The sequence below is a fragment of the Drosophila serrata genome, unplaced genomic scaffold (assembly GCF_035046125.1).
Source record: "Drosophila serrata isolate PLE 108 unplaced genomic scaffold, ASM3504612v1 contig_272, whole genome shotgun sequence".
Taxonomy (NCBI): domain Eukaryota; kingdom Metazoa; phylum Arthropoda; class Insecta; order Diptera; family Drosophilidae; genus Drosophila; species Drosophila serrata.
The window spans coordinates 10,681,862-10,696,415 of NW_028257170.1; the positions used below are offsets into that span (position 1 = coordinate 10,681,862).

Consider the following 14,554-nt stretch of genomic DNA (forward strand, 5'->3'; position numbering starts at 1 on the left):
TATCGAAATGTATTGAAGTCTTTGCAAAAAATTTAAATATTAAGAAACTTAATTTTACGTTTCAATTAATTTTTATAGTCTACAATAATAAATAATTAGTAAAAACGACTAATTGAATTATTGTAATAAAAGTAATTTTTAAATATATAACATACATCACATGTGTGCATGGGCTATTGTATGGCTTAAAAACATCGAGAAATATAATAATGAAAAACGGCGATTTTTTGCCAGCTCTACCGCTAGATCCGCCCGAACCGAACTAGTTTGGCCTTTAGAACTGGTACATCGATAGGTCTTACCGATGCGGCTGTTTTCGATAGTTTAAAGCTGCTATATTGCCGGTATCGATATTTTTCAGTCATTTTGACAGAGAAAAAATTCGTTTGTATATCTATATTTTATAATTAATAACTAATAATATAGATTCTAGAAAAATACGTAAAATAAAGGTAAATAAAACGATTATCCGACATATTATCGTTGAAATGGAACGATGGGAAATGGACTGACATCAGCGAATTATTGGTATATTGGTCAAATTTAGTGCATTTTACTGTGAATTAAGTATTTCGCCTTGGTGTTTTTTGACTTACCTATAAGCTAGATTCTGAGAAAAAAGAAAATAAAACAAGCTAAAAATAAAAAAAAATCACAAAACAAACGAAAATGTATTTATTTACTTATGTTTTTAAACCTTTTTATTTAAATAATTTAATTACCTTATGTATAGTATTGCATGAAAAGGATAAAAATACATTTTGTTAAGCGATTTTGTTCACATGATTTAAAATGATTGATGATTTAATGATTGAAAATTTAATTCTCCTTGTCCGTATTCAGTAAGATTCATTTTATCATTTTGGGATCATAAATAATTAATGATGGAAATAAAAGCGCATTTTATGAGCGGAAAATGTGTGTATTTCTTTACTTTCGAAAGTTCCGATTTACGTTGCTAGATGACTATTAAGATGCGCTATTTAAAGGCTATAAAGTACTTGTAAATAATATGCTAATTTGCCAGATCTAGCCCAAAATAAGCTAAGCTGGCAACACTGTTGCGCTATTCCTCCGGTCACACTGGTCCACGCGTTTTGTTTATTCCTCACTTTTTTCGACGTACGCGTTTTGTTTTTTTGCGCGATCCGAGAGCGATTAATTAATGGAAAACGCAAGATGCGAGTAGTGAAACCGAGTGCGAAAAATTAAAGAACGAGGAAACCGAAAACATCAGCGGCCGAGACAGTGTGCGTGCGTGTGTGTTTGTGTAAGTGTGTGTGGGCGTTTATAAATAAAACGCTCCGAAGCTGTGTGCGAAAAGCAGACGCGACAAAAGAGTAAAAGAATGAGCCCAACTAAAAACAAGAGCGAAGGAAAAGAAAGCGAATATCAGTTTTTAAGTTAAAACAACAAAAAGGCGAAGGCGAAAGTGCATTACTGTGCAAAGCGAAAGAAATATATATAGAGAGAGAAAGAGCGAAAGGGAGCGAGAGCGAGAGAGGTGAATATCAAAGGGAAAACCCATTTGCATCGCAGCGAACGGACGGCCAAAGCGTAATTGTAAAATTCCACTGTCTGGGGCAGCCTGCCTGCCTGTTGTCGTTGTTGTCGTTGTACATCAATTGCTGTGTGTTTGTGTGCCATACATGTACATATGTATATCGAAGAGAAAAAGAAGAAAACATGGAAGTGGAATTGGAAGTAGAATGTGGAAGTTGGTGTTGAAGTTGAAGTGGAAAAGAGCGCCGCCGCTTCGCAATTATCATTATTGTCATGTGTATCTCTCATGTGTGTGCAACATTTTGCAGCTATCCGATACGAATCAACCTGTTAAACGAGCGGAGTGTGGTGGAGCCCCAAGCCGAACTCTTAAATGGATGCAACATCAATAATCACGCAAGTTTCCCGCGACGATGAGCAGCTGAACGTCTATCCCAGCTATCCCAATGACAAAGGTAAGCAGAGTCTACTTTTCCCCTCCCCTCCGACACCCCAATCGGAATCGAGTGTTAAAACAGAAAGCGAAAAAGCAGAAAAGAAAAGGCATTCTCTCCTTCATGACTTCATGACTCATCAGCATTGTCAGCCAAAAAGCACGGCGTCACAACAAAGACGAAAGGACACTTGTCCGCTGCCAAGAAGTTCTCACCACCCCACGAACATTAGCACCCAAGGCCCCCTCAAAGCCCCAAACCCCAACGCCCCGCTGACCTTTCGTGCTCACACGATTGCGGTCAATATAATTGGAGGAGTAATATACATATGTATCTCTATTACAGTAGCAAAATGCCGTATTTTCTGTAAGTGGCAGCGAATTAAGTATTTAAATATTTAATTTTAACTGAATTTAATTTTCCACCTTGATTTAACACGATATTTTCCACTCGTCCAAGTTATAGTTAAGAAGACGAATTCCAAATTCAAGATTCCAATAAAGTACAGAATTTTAACAAGTATTTCAAATTGCTTTTAAATTTAAGACGTACAAAAATATTAAATTCTTGAGTTTTAGATACTACAATAGAAGAAAATCTGTATCTCTGTATTTCTGTCCCACTTTCCCAAAAACCTCACTTGGCCCATTTTTAGTTTCCCAATTTTTGTAATATAAAGAATTAAAAATATATATGTATGTATGTATATTCAAGTGATTAGTAAAAAAGTTTAAGTTTAAGCTACGTCATCTTCCGAACTAATAGTAACAGTAACAAGTAATTGCTCTCAAAGTAAACATTTTTACACATGTTTTTTAAGCGATAAAAACTTATTACTACTATTATTTTCAACACTGCTGTGTATGTGTGTGTATGTTATTTTCGCCCCCTTTTGTGGTCTATTGTGAATGATCTAAGCATTTGTTCGCTTCGTTTTGTGGTTATTGAATTATTTTGCGACGCAGTTGCAACTCTGCCGCCTCTCAAGCGCCACCCACCGCCCAATTACCACCCACTGGCCCACTCCCCCACCTGTAATCAATTGATGACGTCTTTCGCTGCATGTGACGTCATTGCGTTTTTCGGCGACTGGTGCACGAAAGCCTTTTATTGTATTTTCCTTTCCTTTCCTCAGCTTTAGACTAACTTTTGCCTTTGCATGTTTACTTTCGAGGGTCCAACAATAGAAACTGCCAATTAAATTGCACAGTAAAAAGAAGCGGCAAAACCATAAAAAAAGAAAACCACAATAATAACTGTCTTTTGGAAATACGATTTTCTTATACCCTTACATACTTACTCACTTCCATAAAGTTTTTTAATTTTATTTTAGTTCTTAACGATTACATTAGATTTATTTCAATATTTCTACAAATTATGAAAACGTCAAATTTAAAACCTTTAATAATTTTTTAAAGAACATATTTTTACAGGTTACTATAATCTCATAATAACAGGGTTTTTATATAAATGTCAAACTGAGCAAATAAATTGCAAAAATCCAAAAGCCCCTGCAAAGTGTATACGCTTAATGCTAAAGAGTTAAAAAATAAATATATATAGGAAAACCGGTATATATATAGAGAGAGAGAGAAAGATAGGGGGACCACAACTAGTTTTATTATTTCTGCGTTTTTTCTAGTGATGCAAACAAACAAACAAGCAAAGCAACAGACGAGCAACAAAAGCATAGCTTAAAGGTTGCGATATGGTTGTAATGAATGAATGAATAAATGAATGGTGAGAGCCAAACTGCAAGAGATAGATAAACAGAGAGAAAGATAGAGGAGAGAAAAAGCGTGTTGGAGACTAGAGAGTGAAGAGGTGGGGCTATTGGGGGTGTGGAGAAAACCGCATGAACGCCTTAAAGTAAAGTAATAACAAATTTAATCTAATCTGCGGTCGCCAATGCACATACTACACATACATGGTCACCTATATACATACGTACATTCGTACTTGATATATAGTATATGAAATATTTGCGGTTAGGTGTTAATTGACGTCTCTCGCTCACTTTGATCGACGGTGCTGCCAATTTGGCGCAAATAAATGTCGCTTCCCCCGTCTTATCTGCCCGCCGATCTATAGCACATAACAGCGTGTATATGTGTCACGATATTGCAAATCAATTCAGCGTTTACAATCTGTATTTGTTTGTCTGCCACATCTAGTTTGGAATCAAGTTATCCCGATTGTTCCAAATAGGGATCTCTCTCAGTTGAGCTTTGGCCAGCCGAGAGAGATAGACAGAAAAGCAGAGAGAGAGAGAGAGAGCAACGAAGTGGGAGAGTGAGTGATTGAAATAGCGACGTCATCGCAACTGTATCTATGTATGTATGTATGTATGTGCAAACACTTGTGGTTAAAATCGCAATACATCTAAATAATGTGACCTTATATCAAGGTTTATGATATGAAACGATTAAAAAATGTAATTTAAAATATATTAAATCTCCTTTAATGGCACTTAATTCTTTTAGGACACTTTTAACACTTTTATTTTCCTAACTATATCATAAAATTTGGAATTACATTTTATTTCTTGGTAAACTAGACATTACACTTATTCCTTAAATTACCTAAAAATAATTTTTTGAGATGTTGAAGAATATGCAGTTGGGAATTTCAAGAAACCGTTTGATTATAAAGTGGTTTTTGTTTTTTCCTAGTGGTTAATTAATACTATTATTTGAAAACATAAAATTTAATATTCTCTTAACTTAAGGACTCAAGACTTTTAAGCTGAAAACGTTTTCAACAAGAATTGCAATATGTCAAGACACTTGGACTTAAGTTAGTTTTTCTTGTAAGTAGTTTTGGAAAACCCAAGACTATTATTTTGACTTCATATATTTGTCGGTGTGTGTGTGCGAGTGGGTGTGGGTGCGCAAGTGCGAGTAAAACCGGCGAGCGAAGAGCAACAGTTGAAATATGTTTTTCTTTTTTATTTGAGAGTGGGTGCCGCCTCTGCTGCCGCCTAAGTGCTTTTTGCCTCACCGCGTATTAATATTTATATATATATATGTTCGCTATACCTACCCACCCGCCCGCTCTGTCTCCACCGAAACACGCTTATAAATACATCTATATTGTTTTTATGGGCAAACGCAAACGAAAACGTTCTCGTAGTATCTCATTTCTCGCCGCCTCAGCCGAGCTGCTGTGATTTTTCAATTTTCTCAAGGTCTCCGATGCCAAATTACTCACGCAGACACACAGACAGCGCGTTTTCCTCTACCGATTTAACGCCCTTTTCTATATGTTAATTGTACCAAACCCCCATCGATTATTTATTGCTTTTCACATTCATTTGAAGCTTGCCAAAAATAGCCAGGATATTTAATTTTAAAGAATGCGAATCGAGTTCAAAGATCTCGGACATAAACAAGAATTTTCGAAAAACTGGATGATTTCGGGATATGGCCAGCTTTAACTGTAACATATCCTGAAATGTTTATATATTTTTTATATAAACATTGGTAACGTGCCTGAAATATTTATAATTTTCTATTGTATAAACAATATATCGGTTTTAATACATTTATTGCAGAAAGCCAAAAATAGCCAAAAAGTAACATTCTCTTGTATTCTGTGTGTATAAACATTTATTTCTCTAAGCGATTTTTATTATTTTATTGTATAAACACCTATGTATTATTATACATTTATTGGGCAAATCCCCAAAATAGCTGATAAAGTGTTGGAGAAAGGCATGGGAATTTGGTTTTGCTAATGATTGCTTCATCAACAAATTGGCATAGATTTAGATAAGTTTATTCTAAAAGGGATCCGATTTATATTATACGTTTAAAACCCCTTATAATAGCTAGAAAATATGAAAATGAAGTATGAAAAACGTTCTTCTTTATTTTAGAACCTCTCATTTGAAAAGTGTATACAATTTTCGACTTCCTTCCCGTTGAAATACTTGAAACAGACAGACAACAGATGCATTGCAATTCTTAATTATTGAAAAAATAATATTATGTACGACGGCACACAAGCTGAGCGGCGGAGGACTGCGTGCAAAAGATTTGTGCGATGGCACTTCCTATATACTAATGCCAGCCCAAGGCAAGAATAAGAAACTTTTTAAAAACGATGGCATCAGCTTTTCCTTTTTCAAATCGATAAAGGTCAACGAGTTCGGTCCGTACATTAGGATTTTATCTCGTTTGGCTGATACATTTAGGTTCGTTGAACTGCGTTGGGGGTTAAATAAAGGCCAACCCCCAAAAAAACAAAGAAGGCTTTGGGGTGCTGCAATTTTACAGAGCAATTCTTATAAAGGGGCGAGATAGCAAATTGAGTTTACGAAAATTGTAAGGCAGTGGGAGAAATGGTTATTATTTTGGAATATTTGATACATTATAATAGTGAAAAACTAAAGTTCAAGAGTTTTTTATTCTCAAATCCGAACCTAAATTTCATACAAAATCGGTAAATCGTACGCTCAATATTTACTATAACCATTTCCACTTGTCTTGGCCATTTATATCACGTGCCATTAACTTTGTTTGCCATCTTCTTCTGCCTGCTTTAATTCAAAGCCGTCTCTATCTCAAAGTTAAATAAAAACCGAACGAAAAAAGCTTCATAAATATGCTGAAGGTCGAGACTTTGTGGCTTTTTTGTTGCTCTTGGAATCGGCGGCGAGAATGATATCATAGTATGCCCCCTGCCAGATAACAAACATTTTGATTAGATAAGCGTCTGTGTGTTGTTCTGTTCGAAAGTCGAATAAAAATGCTACGATGCATGTATGTGCTGGGGCATGTGGGCAATTATATTCTCGATTTCTTATGAATTTCTGTTCTATTTGCTTTAAATTAATTATCAAATAATTCCCCTCTCTCGCCATTGTCACCCTGCTCCTTGCGTTATCTGACAACAGAGAGACCTTGCCCGCCAACAGAACCGAACAGAACCCGAAACAGCAACAGAAACTTGTCAAAAAGATGTGTGTACAAGTTATAACAAAGGAAAATCTGTAGAAATTCTCATTGCCATTCCGAATCAGTGAAGATATGTATTTACATGCATATGTCTGGATACATTGGTGGGTCGGCCTGTCCCATAGACCAATCCCAATCCCAATTGACGCGTGAGGCCGTTTAACAGTCTGGCGGAGAAGGACTCCGCCACATTTGCATAAATTAATGCACAGATTGTACTGCCTGTCTTTACTTTGTCTCTTGCTGTATTGTTTTTAATCATAAATCTGTGATCTAATCGGTTGACCTCGACTGATATAACAGTGTACTATCAATGGTTGCCACTATGGTTTTTTGGGCTTTCTTGAACTCGGCATTGAAGTGGCCTAACGAACACTAGAATTCAATAGGAATGGAATGTGTTTTATTTATTTTTTATTAACGAATTGTTTATTAGGATTATTCAATCAGAAAATTAGTTTTTAATTGATTTTGTTATAGAGAAAAAATTGACTTAGTTTATACAAACGTACCTAATTAAATCACAATTATTCTATTAAATTTACTTAATATATGCACTTTTATGCATGAATAATTTTGATATATATGTTAATATAGATATTATTTATTATTATTGTTAATTATATAAAAAAGTGATTAGCTTAAAATGAGTATAAAAAAGTTGTGCAATTTTTATTTTCATGGTTATAAAGTTTGATCAACAACATCAATAGTTATAAAAAAAAGTACTCGTAGGAGTTAACAACATAGAAGTAATTAGGAATAAGTCCAATAAATAGAACACACTATTCTTTTTATGGATAATTAAAACTATGTTTGACCATCAAAACCCTACAGAAATATTATGTAACATTTATTAATTCTTTTTAAATTATTTTTTCACATAAATTGCATCGGTTAAAGATCACTACTTGATTTTATTTAGATCGAAATATACTTTGTATATTCTTTCTTGTGGCCAAATATATATTTTAAAGAAATCCATTGAACTGTTTAATAACTCAACTCGTTTCGCATACTTTCGGCCCATATTTGGGTGTCTATTAAAAACTCGAATCTAACAGAGACATGACAGATTGTGTTGCCCCAATAATGAGCTATAAATATGGTCATCTAAATATGTCTGGAAACGAGCGCGGAAAGAATGCGAACCGGCTGCCCACACAAAGCCAACCAAAGCATCACAAGCAGCAGCAGCGGCAGAGCGCTTTACTTGAAACACCTTAAAAATAGGACAAAAGCCTATTTGAGTGTGATGTGGGCTGTTTGCTGGATGGGTTGGATTGCGATTGGAGTGGACTGGCATGGACCCCAGGATGGAGGTGTTGCTTCATCCATCGCTCCATCGCTTCACCGGCGACCCAAATATAGATTGCCTATCAATAATCAGCAAGGATACACAGAGCTCAGTTTTCAACAAGTTGAGTGTTTCAACTTGGCTTTCGCCACCTCCTTTTATGCAAAATTATGCAAAGAGTGATGGCGGAAAGCCCGGGCTGAGATGAGAGGAAGGAAAAGGGGTGAAGGCTGCTGCTGGATAGGTTCACCTGCCTAATAATTACAACAGCCAGACGCTGGAAAAAAGCTTTCATTATGCCTGAGGAGCGACAGCAACTACAACAGCGCCCAGCACACGCTCATAAAATATTCAAGTGCATTTGCACTTCACTCCTAAGGGTTCTATATATGCAAGAAAAATACATTAGGGAAAATCCTAGAAGAAGCAAGATGTAGCAGCTTTGAGTACTCTTTCGAAAAGAAGAAATGATAAGAAAACATGGCATATTCAAGAATTTAATTTCTGGTTTCATTAAGCTTCTGTGCTATATAGATTTCAGATAATTGAAGATCTGTTTTCCTCGAAAGAAATTGTTTTCTCTGGCTAGTATTCAATTTCTTTAAAGTTTAAACGATTTCTGCTTAGAAATTAAAATGCAATTAATCTTTAATTTCTTAGCTTTCAGAATACTGAATGGTTGTACGAGTAAAAGAGCTCAAAATAGACTCTTTGATATTCTGTTAAGTTTACTTGTTTCTGGAAAACAAAGCTATTAATAAAACTTATACGGAATTGTAACATACAGCTGAGTTGTTGTTTAAAGTTTGTTATTTTCGTACAAAATAATGGCAGTTATGTAGATGCTCCTCGTAAGGGTATGGGAAATGTAACGACACAGAAAGAAAAAGCTCATAACATCCCAAGCTCAGTTTTCACTTGGCTAACGGTTCAATGAACCGTTACGTCTAGCTTAGCCAGCAATAAGGACGCCTGCAGCACTCCGCCGCCCACATTCGCCCACTTGAAGCTTGTTTTCCCAGCTAAGTGATGTTTGACTGCTGTTTCCCTTTGTTGCAACACAATGCAAATGGCGGACGGACGCATTTTCGCCATCCTTCCATCCTTTGGCCCATATGCACTCCTATCCGTAATAGCCAAGGTGGCCGCACCTCAAGTCAGCTTAAAGGTCAACCTGTGACCTTCTATGCACCTATCTATCTATCTATTTATCCAACTAACTACCTCGCTAACTGGCACTCTATGTGCCACAGTTTAACTTCACTAACTTGAACGTAATGCTGTTTTTTTTCTATAGTTGTTGTTGATCATTAAATTATAATTCATTTCGGTTGTGAAAAATTAATACAATACGGAATATGATTAAATAGTGCCCATTGAATTGAGAATGTCACAGACATTTACTTGTAATTTTCATACGGAGATTGAATAGTTTTTAAATTAAAAAGGTCATAAAATCTTTTGTTTAGTCTACAAAAAAATTTCATCTTAGTAAACCTCTTATATACATTTATATTTAACCTACACAATTGTTAAACTTACAACTATAGTAGCAGAAGACAATATTAATACACAGCAATAAAATCCCAACTTATCAAAAATATATAAACATTTAAAATATATACCATTAAAATGAATAATTAATGTTTTATATTATGGAAGTAATACTGTAGCTTGGATCGCTCGCTCTACCTGCGACTTTGTTTGTGTTTGCATGCAATTATAGCATTTCCCATCGATTAAACGCATGTTTCTACCGTGCAGCCCCTGTGCCGTTGTTGCCGCCTTCTAGTTTTGCCTTTGACTTCTATTTTTAAACATATTCGCACTGAAAAACAAAAACAGAAACATCAACACAAACCCAAAACACGCTGGCTGGCGGCCGCCACACGAGCAACTAAAACAAATTGTCTTCTGCATTGCATGTACTGCAGTATTAACCAGATATAGAAATTGGAATATATCTATATTTGTTTTATGCAAATGTGTAGCAAACAAAACAGACAATGTTTATGTCATTATGGTGCGCCAACTGTAAATAGTAATCTGAGCAAGGCGCTCGAAAATGGAATGAAAATATATACTATGTATAGACGCGCATGGAGGAAAACATTGTGGTGGGCGTCCATATATATTGAGGGGTCTTAAATATTGCGGGAGAAGTTTTTATGAGGCAGCCAGAATTTTGTTAAAATTAATGAAGGAGCCATCACAAGAAATGTTTGGAATTTCTTTTAAAATATATGGAGTTTATCCCTGAGAATTTAATTGAGCTCTTGAGTGATGCATTCTAAACCCTTATTAAGATTTATAGTGTTATTAAACATATAAAAATGTATGTATTATCAAGTATTTAGTTTATCGTTTATATTTACATGTTTAAGAATATAATAAAAAATCAAAAATCAACAAAATATTACGTACCTTTAGTGAAAATCTCTTCTGCCTTACAAAATTTCAACATTTTCAACTAATTTGTAACATTAGGATACCTGTTGATATACCATTTCTTGTACAAATGAGTAACAAAAATTGATCTCTTATATTTTCAGATGATGTAGACCGCTTAAAGCCACAAAAGCGTGGATTTATCCAATCTTTGCTCTGCTGCTGGCGACGAAACCGAACGAAAACCAACCAGAATGGCACACAAATCGATGGTTCAACAACACCGCCACCGTTACCGGACCAACAAAGGTTCCTACTACCTCAGGTTAGGCTCACCGATATGCACAGAAAATGCATGGTTATCGATTTGGATGAGACCCTAGTGCACAGCAGTTTTAAGGTGAGTGGATCTTTGATTATATATACATATAGAACATAATTAATCATTTGTATTTTGTAGCCCATACCGAATGCAGATTTCATAGTACCAGTGGAGATCGATGGAACCGTACATCAGGTGTATGTTCTGAAGCGACCGCATGTGGACGAGTTTCTGCAAAAGATGGGTGAACTGTACGAGTGCGTTTTGTTCACAGCATCACTAGCCAAATACGCAGATCCTGTTGCCGATCTGTTAGATAAGTGAGTGTTAAATACTTTAAAAGATAATTGGATAGTTAAATAAGAACACAGATCCCGAGCTTCATCTGAATCCAATTCTTATTCTGAAAATAACTCCATAATTTGTATATAAACTTAATCAGCCCCATCAGGCAAATTGATTTAGCTATGCCCCTTCTTTTGACTACAAGAGCTAGAGCTACCAAATACATTTAAATACGTTGTTAAGCTAAACATGAATTATAATTTATGAACTTAATAATTTTGATCATTTCATTTCAGATGGAACGTGTTTCGTGCAAGACTGTTTAGGGAATCATGCGTTTATTACAGGGGTAATTACATTAAGGATCTGAATCGTCTGGGTCGTGATCTGCAAAAGATTGTTATTGTGGACAATTCACCGGCCAGTTATATCTTTCATCCAGACAATGCAGTAAGTATTATTATTATTACGAAATTAAGCTTGCCTATTTATGATTTTGTTTGCGTATTGTAAAGGTTCCTGTTAAATCCTGGTTCGACGACGTCACTGACTGCGAACTACGCGAACTGATACCGCTGTTTGAGAAGCTCAGCAAAGTGGATTCCGTCTACTCGGTGCTCTGCAATTCGAACCAGCCGCTGAACAATCATCAGACCAATCAGCACCCCCAGGAGCTGCAGCAGGCGCCGAACCAGCAGCAGCAGCAGCAACAGACCATCTCTGCCACGACAGTTATTACCCAGGCAACCACGCTGTCTGCCCCGACCATGTTGAACCAGCAGCAGCAGCAGCAGCAGCAGCTGCCCAGTCCGCCCAGCCCACAAAGCGAGCTGCTGCAAAAGACGTAACATCAGTGGGAACTAATGTTTATAAATATATGATAAATATGTATACATATTACAAGACCAAGCAAGCCGACTAAGCAAGCAAAACAAACCTAAAACCTAAACCCAAACCCCCATGCTCTTCACACTCATTAACCCGAGTTGAAACCAACTACCATTTGCTATGTACTACATATAATCCCCCCGCTCGACACCCCACATAGGCTAAGCATAAGTTTTATATTATGATATACATAACTTTTATGGAACCCTATTTACACGGCACATCAATTTGTTATTTATTCTTTGTTTTTTTGCTCTACCAATTATAATTATTATTTTTTTATTATGTGTGTTTTTATAAACAACTGCTAAATGCTTATTGCGGTATACCCCTATCTAGGGGGTATATACATATGTAATAAACCCATATACATAAGCCTCCTATGTATACCCAATAATCATACATAATTGTGTAAGCGTGTATTTAATGAAACAAAAAAGATGAATCAACTGAGCAAGCAAAAGATTTAAATGCATAAAAACAAAAAATGATAACTATATACATATGAGCAGAGAGATAAAATCAAATTCAAAAAATAGCTATATTTATATATATATTTTTTATTAAAAACAGCAAAAAATTAAAAGAAAACAAAAAGAAAACCTAAAACAAAATATATATATATAATATGTGTACTAAAAGAACTTTATATATACACAATACATGGATATATACATATATATATATATATATATATATATTTAAGGCATGTGTCTACACATGTTTATATATATAGAGACCTAAGGCACATGTATAATATTTCGTATATTTATTGATAAATTAAGTTAATGCGCGGGTTTTGCCCACTCGCCTGCTCGCGCTTGATCGCTGCTGGCACTGTCAAAGTTGGGTTTATTGCGGTAATATATGGCTTATTCATCCAAAGACCTTATAATAACAAGATGCATAAGGCCATACAGGCTCTATAGCGCGCTACCTCTCTGACTTTTGAAGAACCGTCAAGAGCCAGCACGAACATTTCGAGCGTAAGGCGTTACCCATCTTGTTATCATACGGTCTTTTCTTCGCACATTCTGGTTTCCTGAAAATGTCTATCAAACGCGAGTTAGGTCGGAGCCGCGCGGTTTAAGTAAGTTTTAGTTGAAAGCAAGTGTGTAAAGCATCTAAAAAAAAAAAAAAGAAAGAAAAAGTCTGCGGCGCGTCCGTAGTTGTAGTTTATATATGTATAATGAATAAAGCTGCGCTTCTCCCGGCACAAAGTCACAAATTTTCGATCAAATCCAATCTGGTATTAAGATATTCTATCTGTGTGTCACCGAAAATTCCTGCCTTTGTGCCGTTGCTCGAGCGCAGCAGTTGCAACATTTTACTCTAGACTTAAATGGAAAATTATACATCTATATATATATATATTTTAACCAATTTATGTTAATTTACCCCTTTCTTATCAAGTGCGCTTATGAAACGCATTGCAATATATATACACGCCTATGTTTTAACCTTTTTTAATCTATCTTCAAACTTGTACTTCCCCTTTTTCGGTCGCGTCTGTATTCTGTGAAATGTGAATGAAACCAAACACCTAAAGCTTCTTTCAACTCCGACCAAATATCAATCATATATATTTACATATATATCGTATATGTATTGAGAGCTCAAGCTGGCCACGCCGAAATCCCACCTGATAAATATATATTATATATACACATAGACAAAAGACGCTATATTGCTATCCGAGAACACACACACAGAGACCAGTCCAGGACGGATCTTTTTTCAATCGTTTACTATTTTACTCTATACTATATATATATATGTATGTGTAATGTCTTGTACTTTCTCAACTAACTTTTACCACAACAAATCGTCTTTGTTTAGTGCCTAAGCTTTTGTGTTTCTTTTTTCTATTTTGCCCACACTTAAAACATTAAAATTGGAAGGAAACAATTGGCACGTTGCAAACGCGCGCGATATTCTCATTATTTTTTTTTTGCAAATCGAGCAAGTAAATTAATACATAAAGCTAAAATAATAATAATATATGTATTGTATATCATTTACACCTGCTGCTAAGGTCTAAAGCTAAAAAAAAACTGGAAAATTGCAGCTTAAATCACGAAAAGAAATGTTAAATGCATATTAACTGCATATATATTTAACGGTTTTACTTTTAATAGGAGAACAACCATTCAACTTAATTTATCATTAAAGGGAAGCAAATTCTATTTTTAAAGTGAAAGCCTATAAGTGTAATGCATCAACAAAAATAAAAAGAAAAAAAACAAGGATTAAAAACCCACAAAAAATGAAATTTAAAATCTACAATAAATATTATGTCATCAAACAACAATAAAAAACAAAAATTAAAACCCAATTGAGATCGAGTTTTATTTATATTTTTCGTTCACACATGAATTATTTTCGTACAATCGGCTTAATCCCTAATATAAATTCGGTTTAAGCCCCTCTCATAAAAAACTTTTCGCTTTGCTTGTGCATGACAGGTAAAGCATAAAGG

General features: G+C 35.3%; 1 protein-coding gene across 2 annotated transcripts; it reads left to right on the top strand.

Annotated features, from left to right (window-relative positions):
• Window positions 1-1,017: 1,017 nt before the first annotated feature.
• hzg (CTD small phosphatase herzog) lies at window positions 1,018-14,410 on the top strand. Of its 2 annotated transcripts, none has more exons than XM_020960293.2 (6): window positions 1,018-1,504; window positions 1,812-1,958; window positions 10,745-10,980; window positions 11,041-11,222; window positions 11,484-11,637; window positions 11,703-14,410. In XM_020960293.2, exons 2-6 carry the CDS (start codon window positions 1,877-1,879, stop codon window positions 12,033-12,035), a joined length of 987 nt encoding a protein of 328 aa, XP_020815952.2. In that variant the 5' UTR covers window positions 1,018-1,504; window positions 1,812-1,876; the 3' UTR covers window positions 12,036-14,410. The 2 variants fall into 2 exon arrangements, with proteins under 2 accessions (XP_020815952.2, XP_020815953.2); XM_020960294.2 differs by having other exon boundaries at window positions 1,026-1,270.
• The last annotated feature ends 144 nt before the right edge of the window (window positions 14,411-14,554 follow it).

Excerpts from the sequence above, each read along its gene's own strand:
- hzg (XM_020960293.2), top strand. The coding sequence starts at position 1,877 with ATGGATGCAACATCAATAATCACGCAAGTTTCCCGCGACGATGAGCAG. Across the intron at positions 1,959-10,744 it reads CAGCTATCCCAATGACAAAG|ATGATGTAGACCGCTTAAAG; the intron begins GTAAGCAGAGTC and ends TTATATTTTCAG. Across the intron at positions 11,223-11,483 it reads GTTGCCGATCTGTTAGATAA|ATGGAACGTGTTTCGTGCAA; the intron begins GTGAGTGTTAAA and ends ATTTCATTTCAG.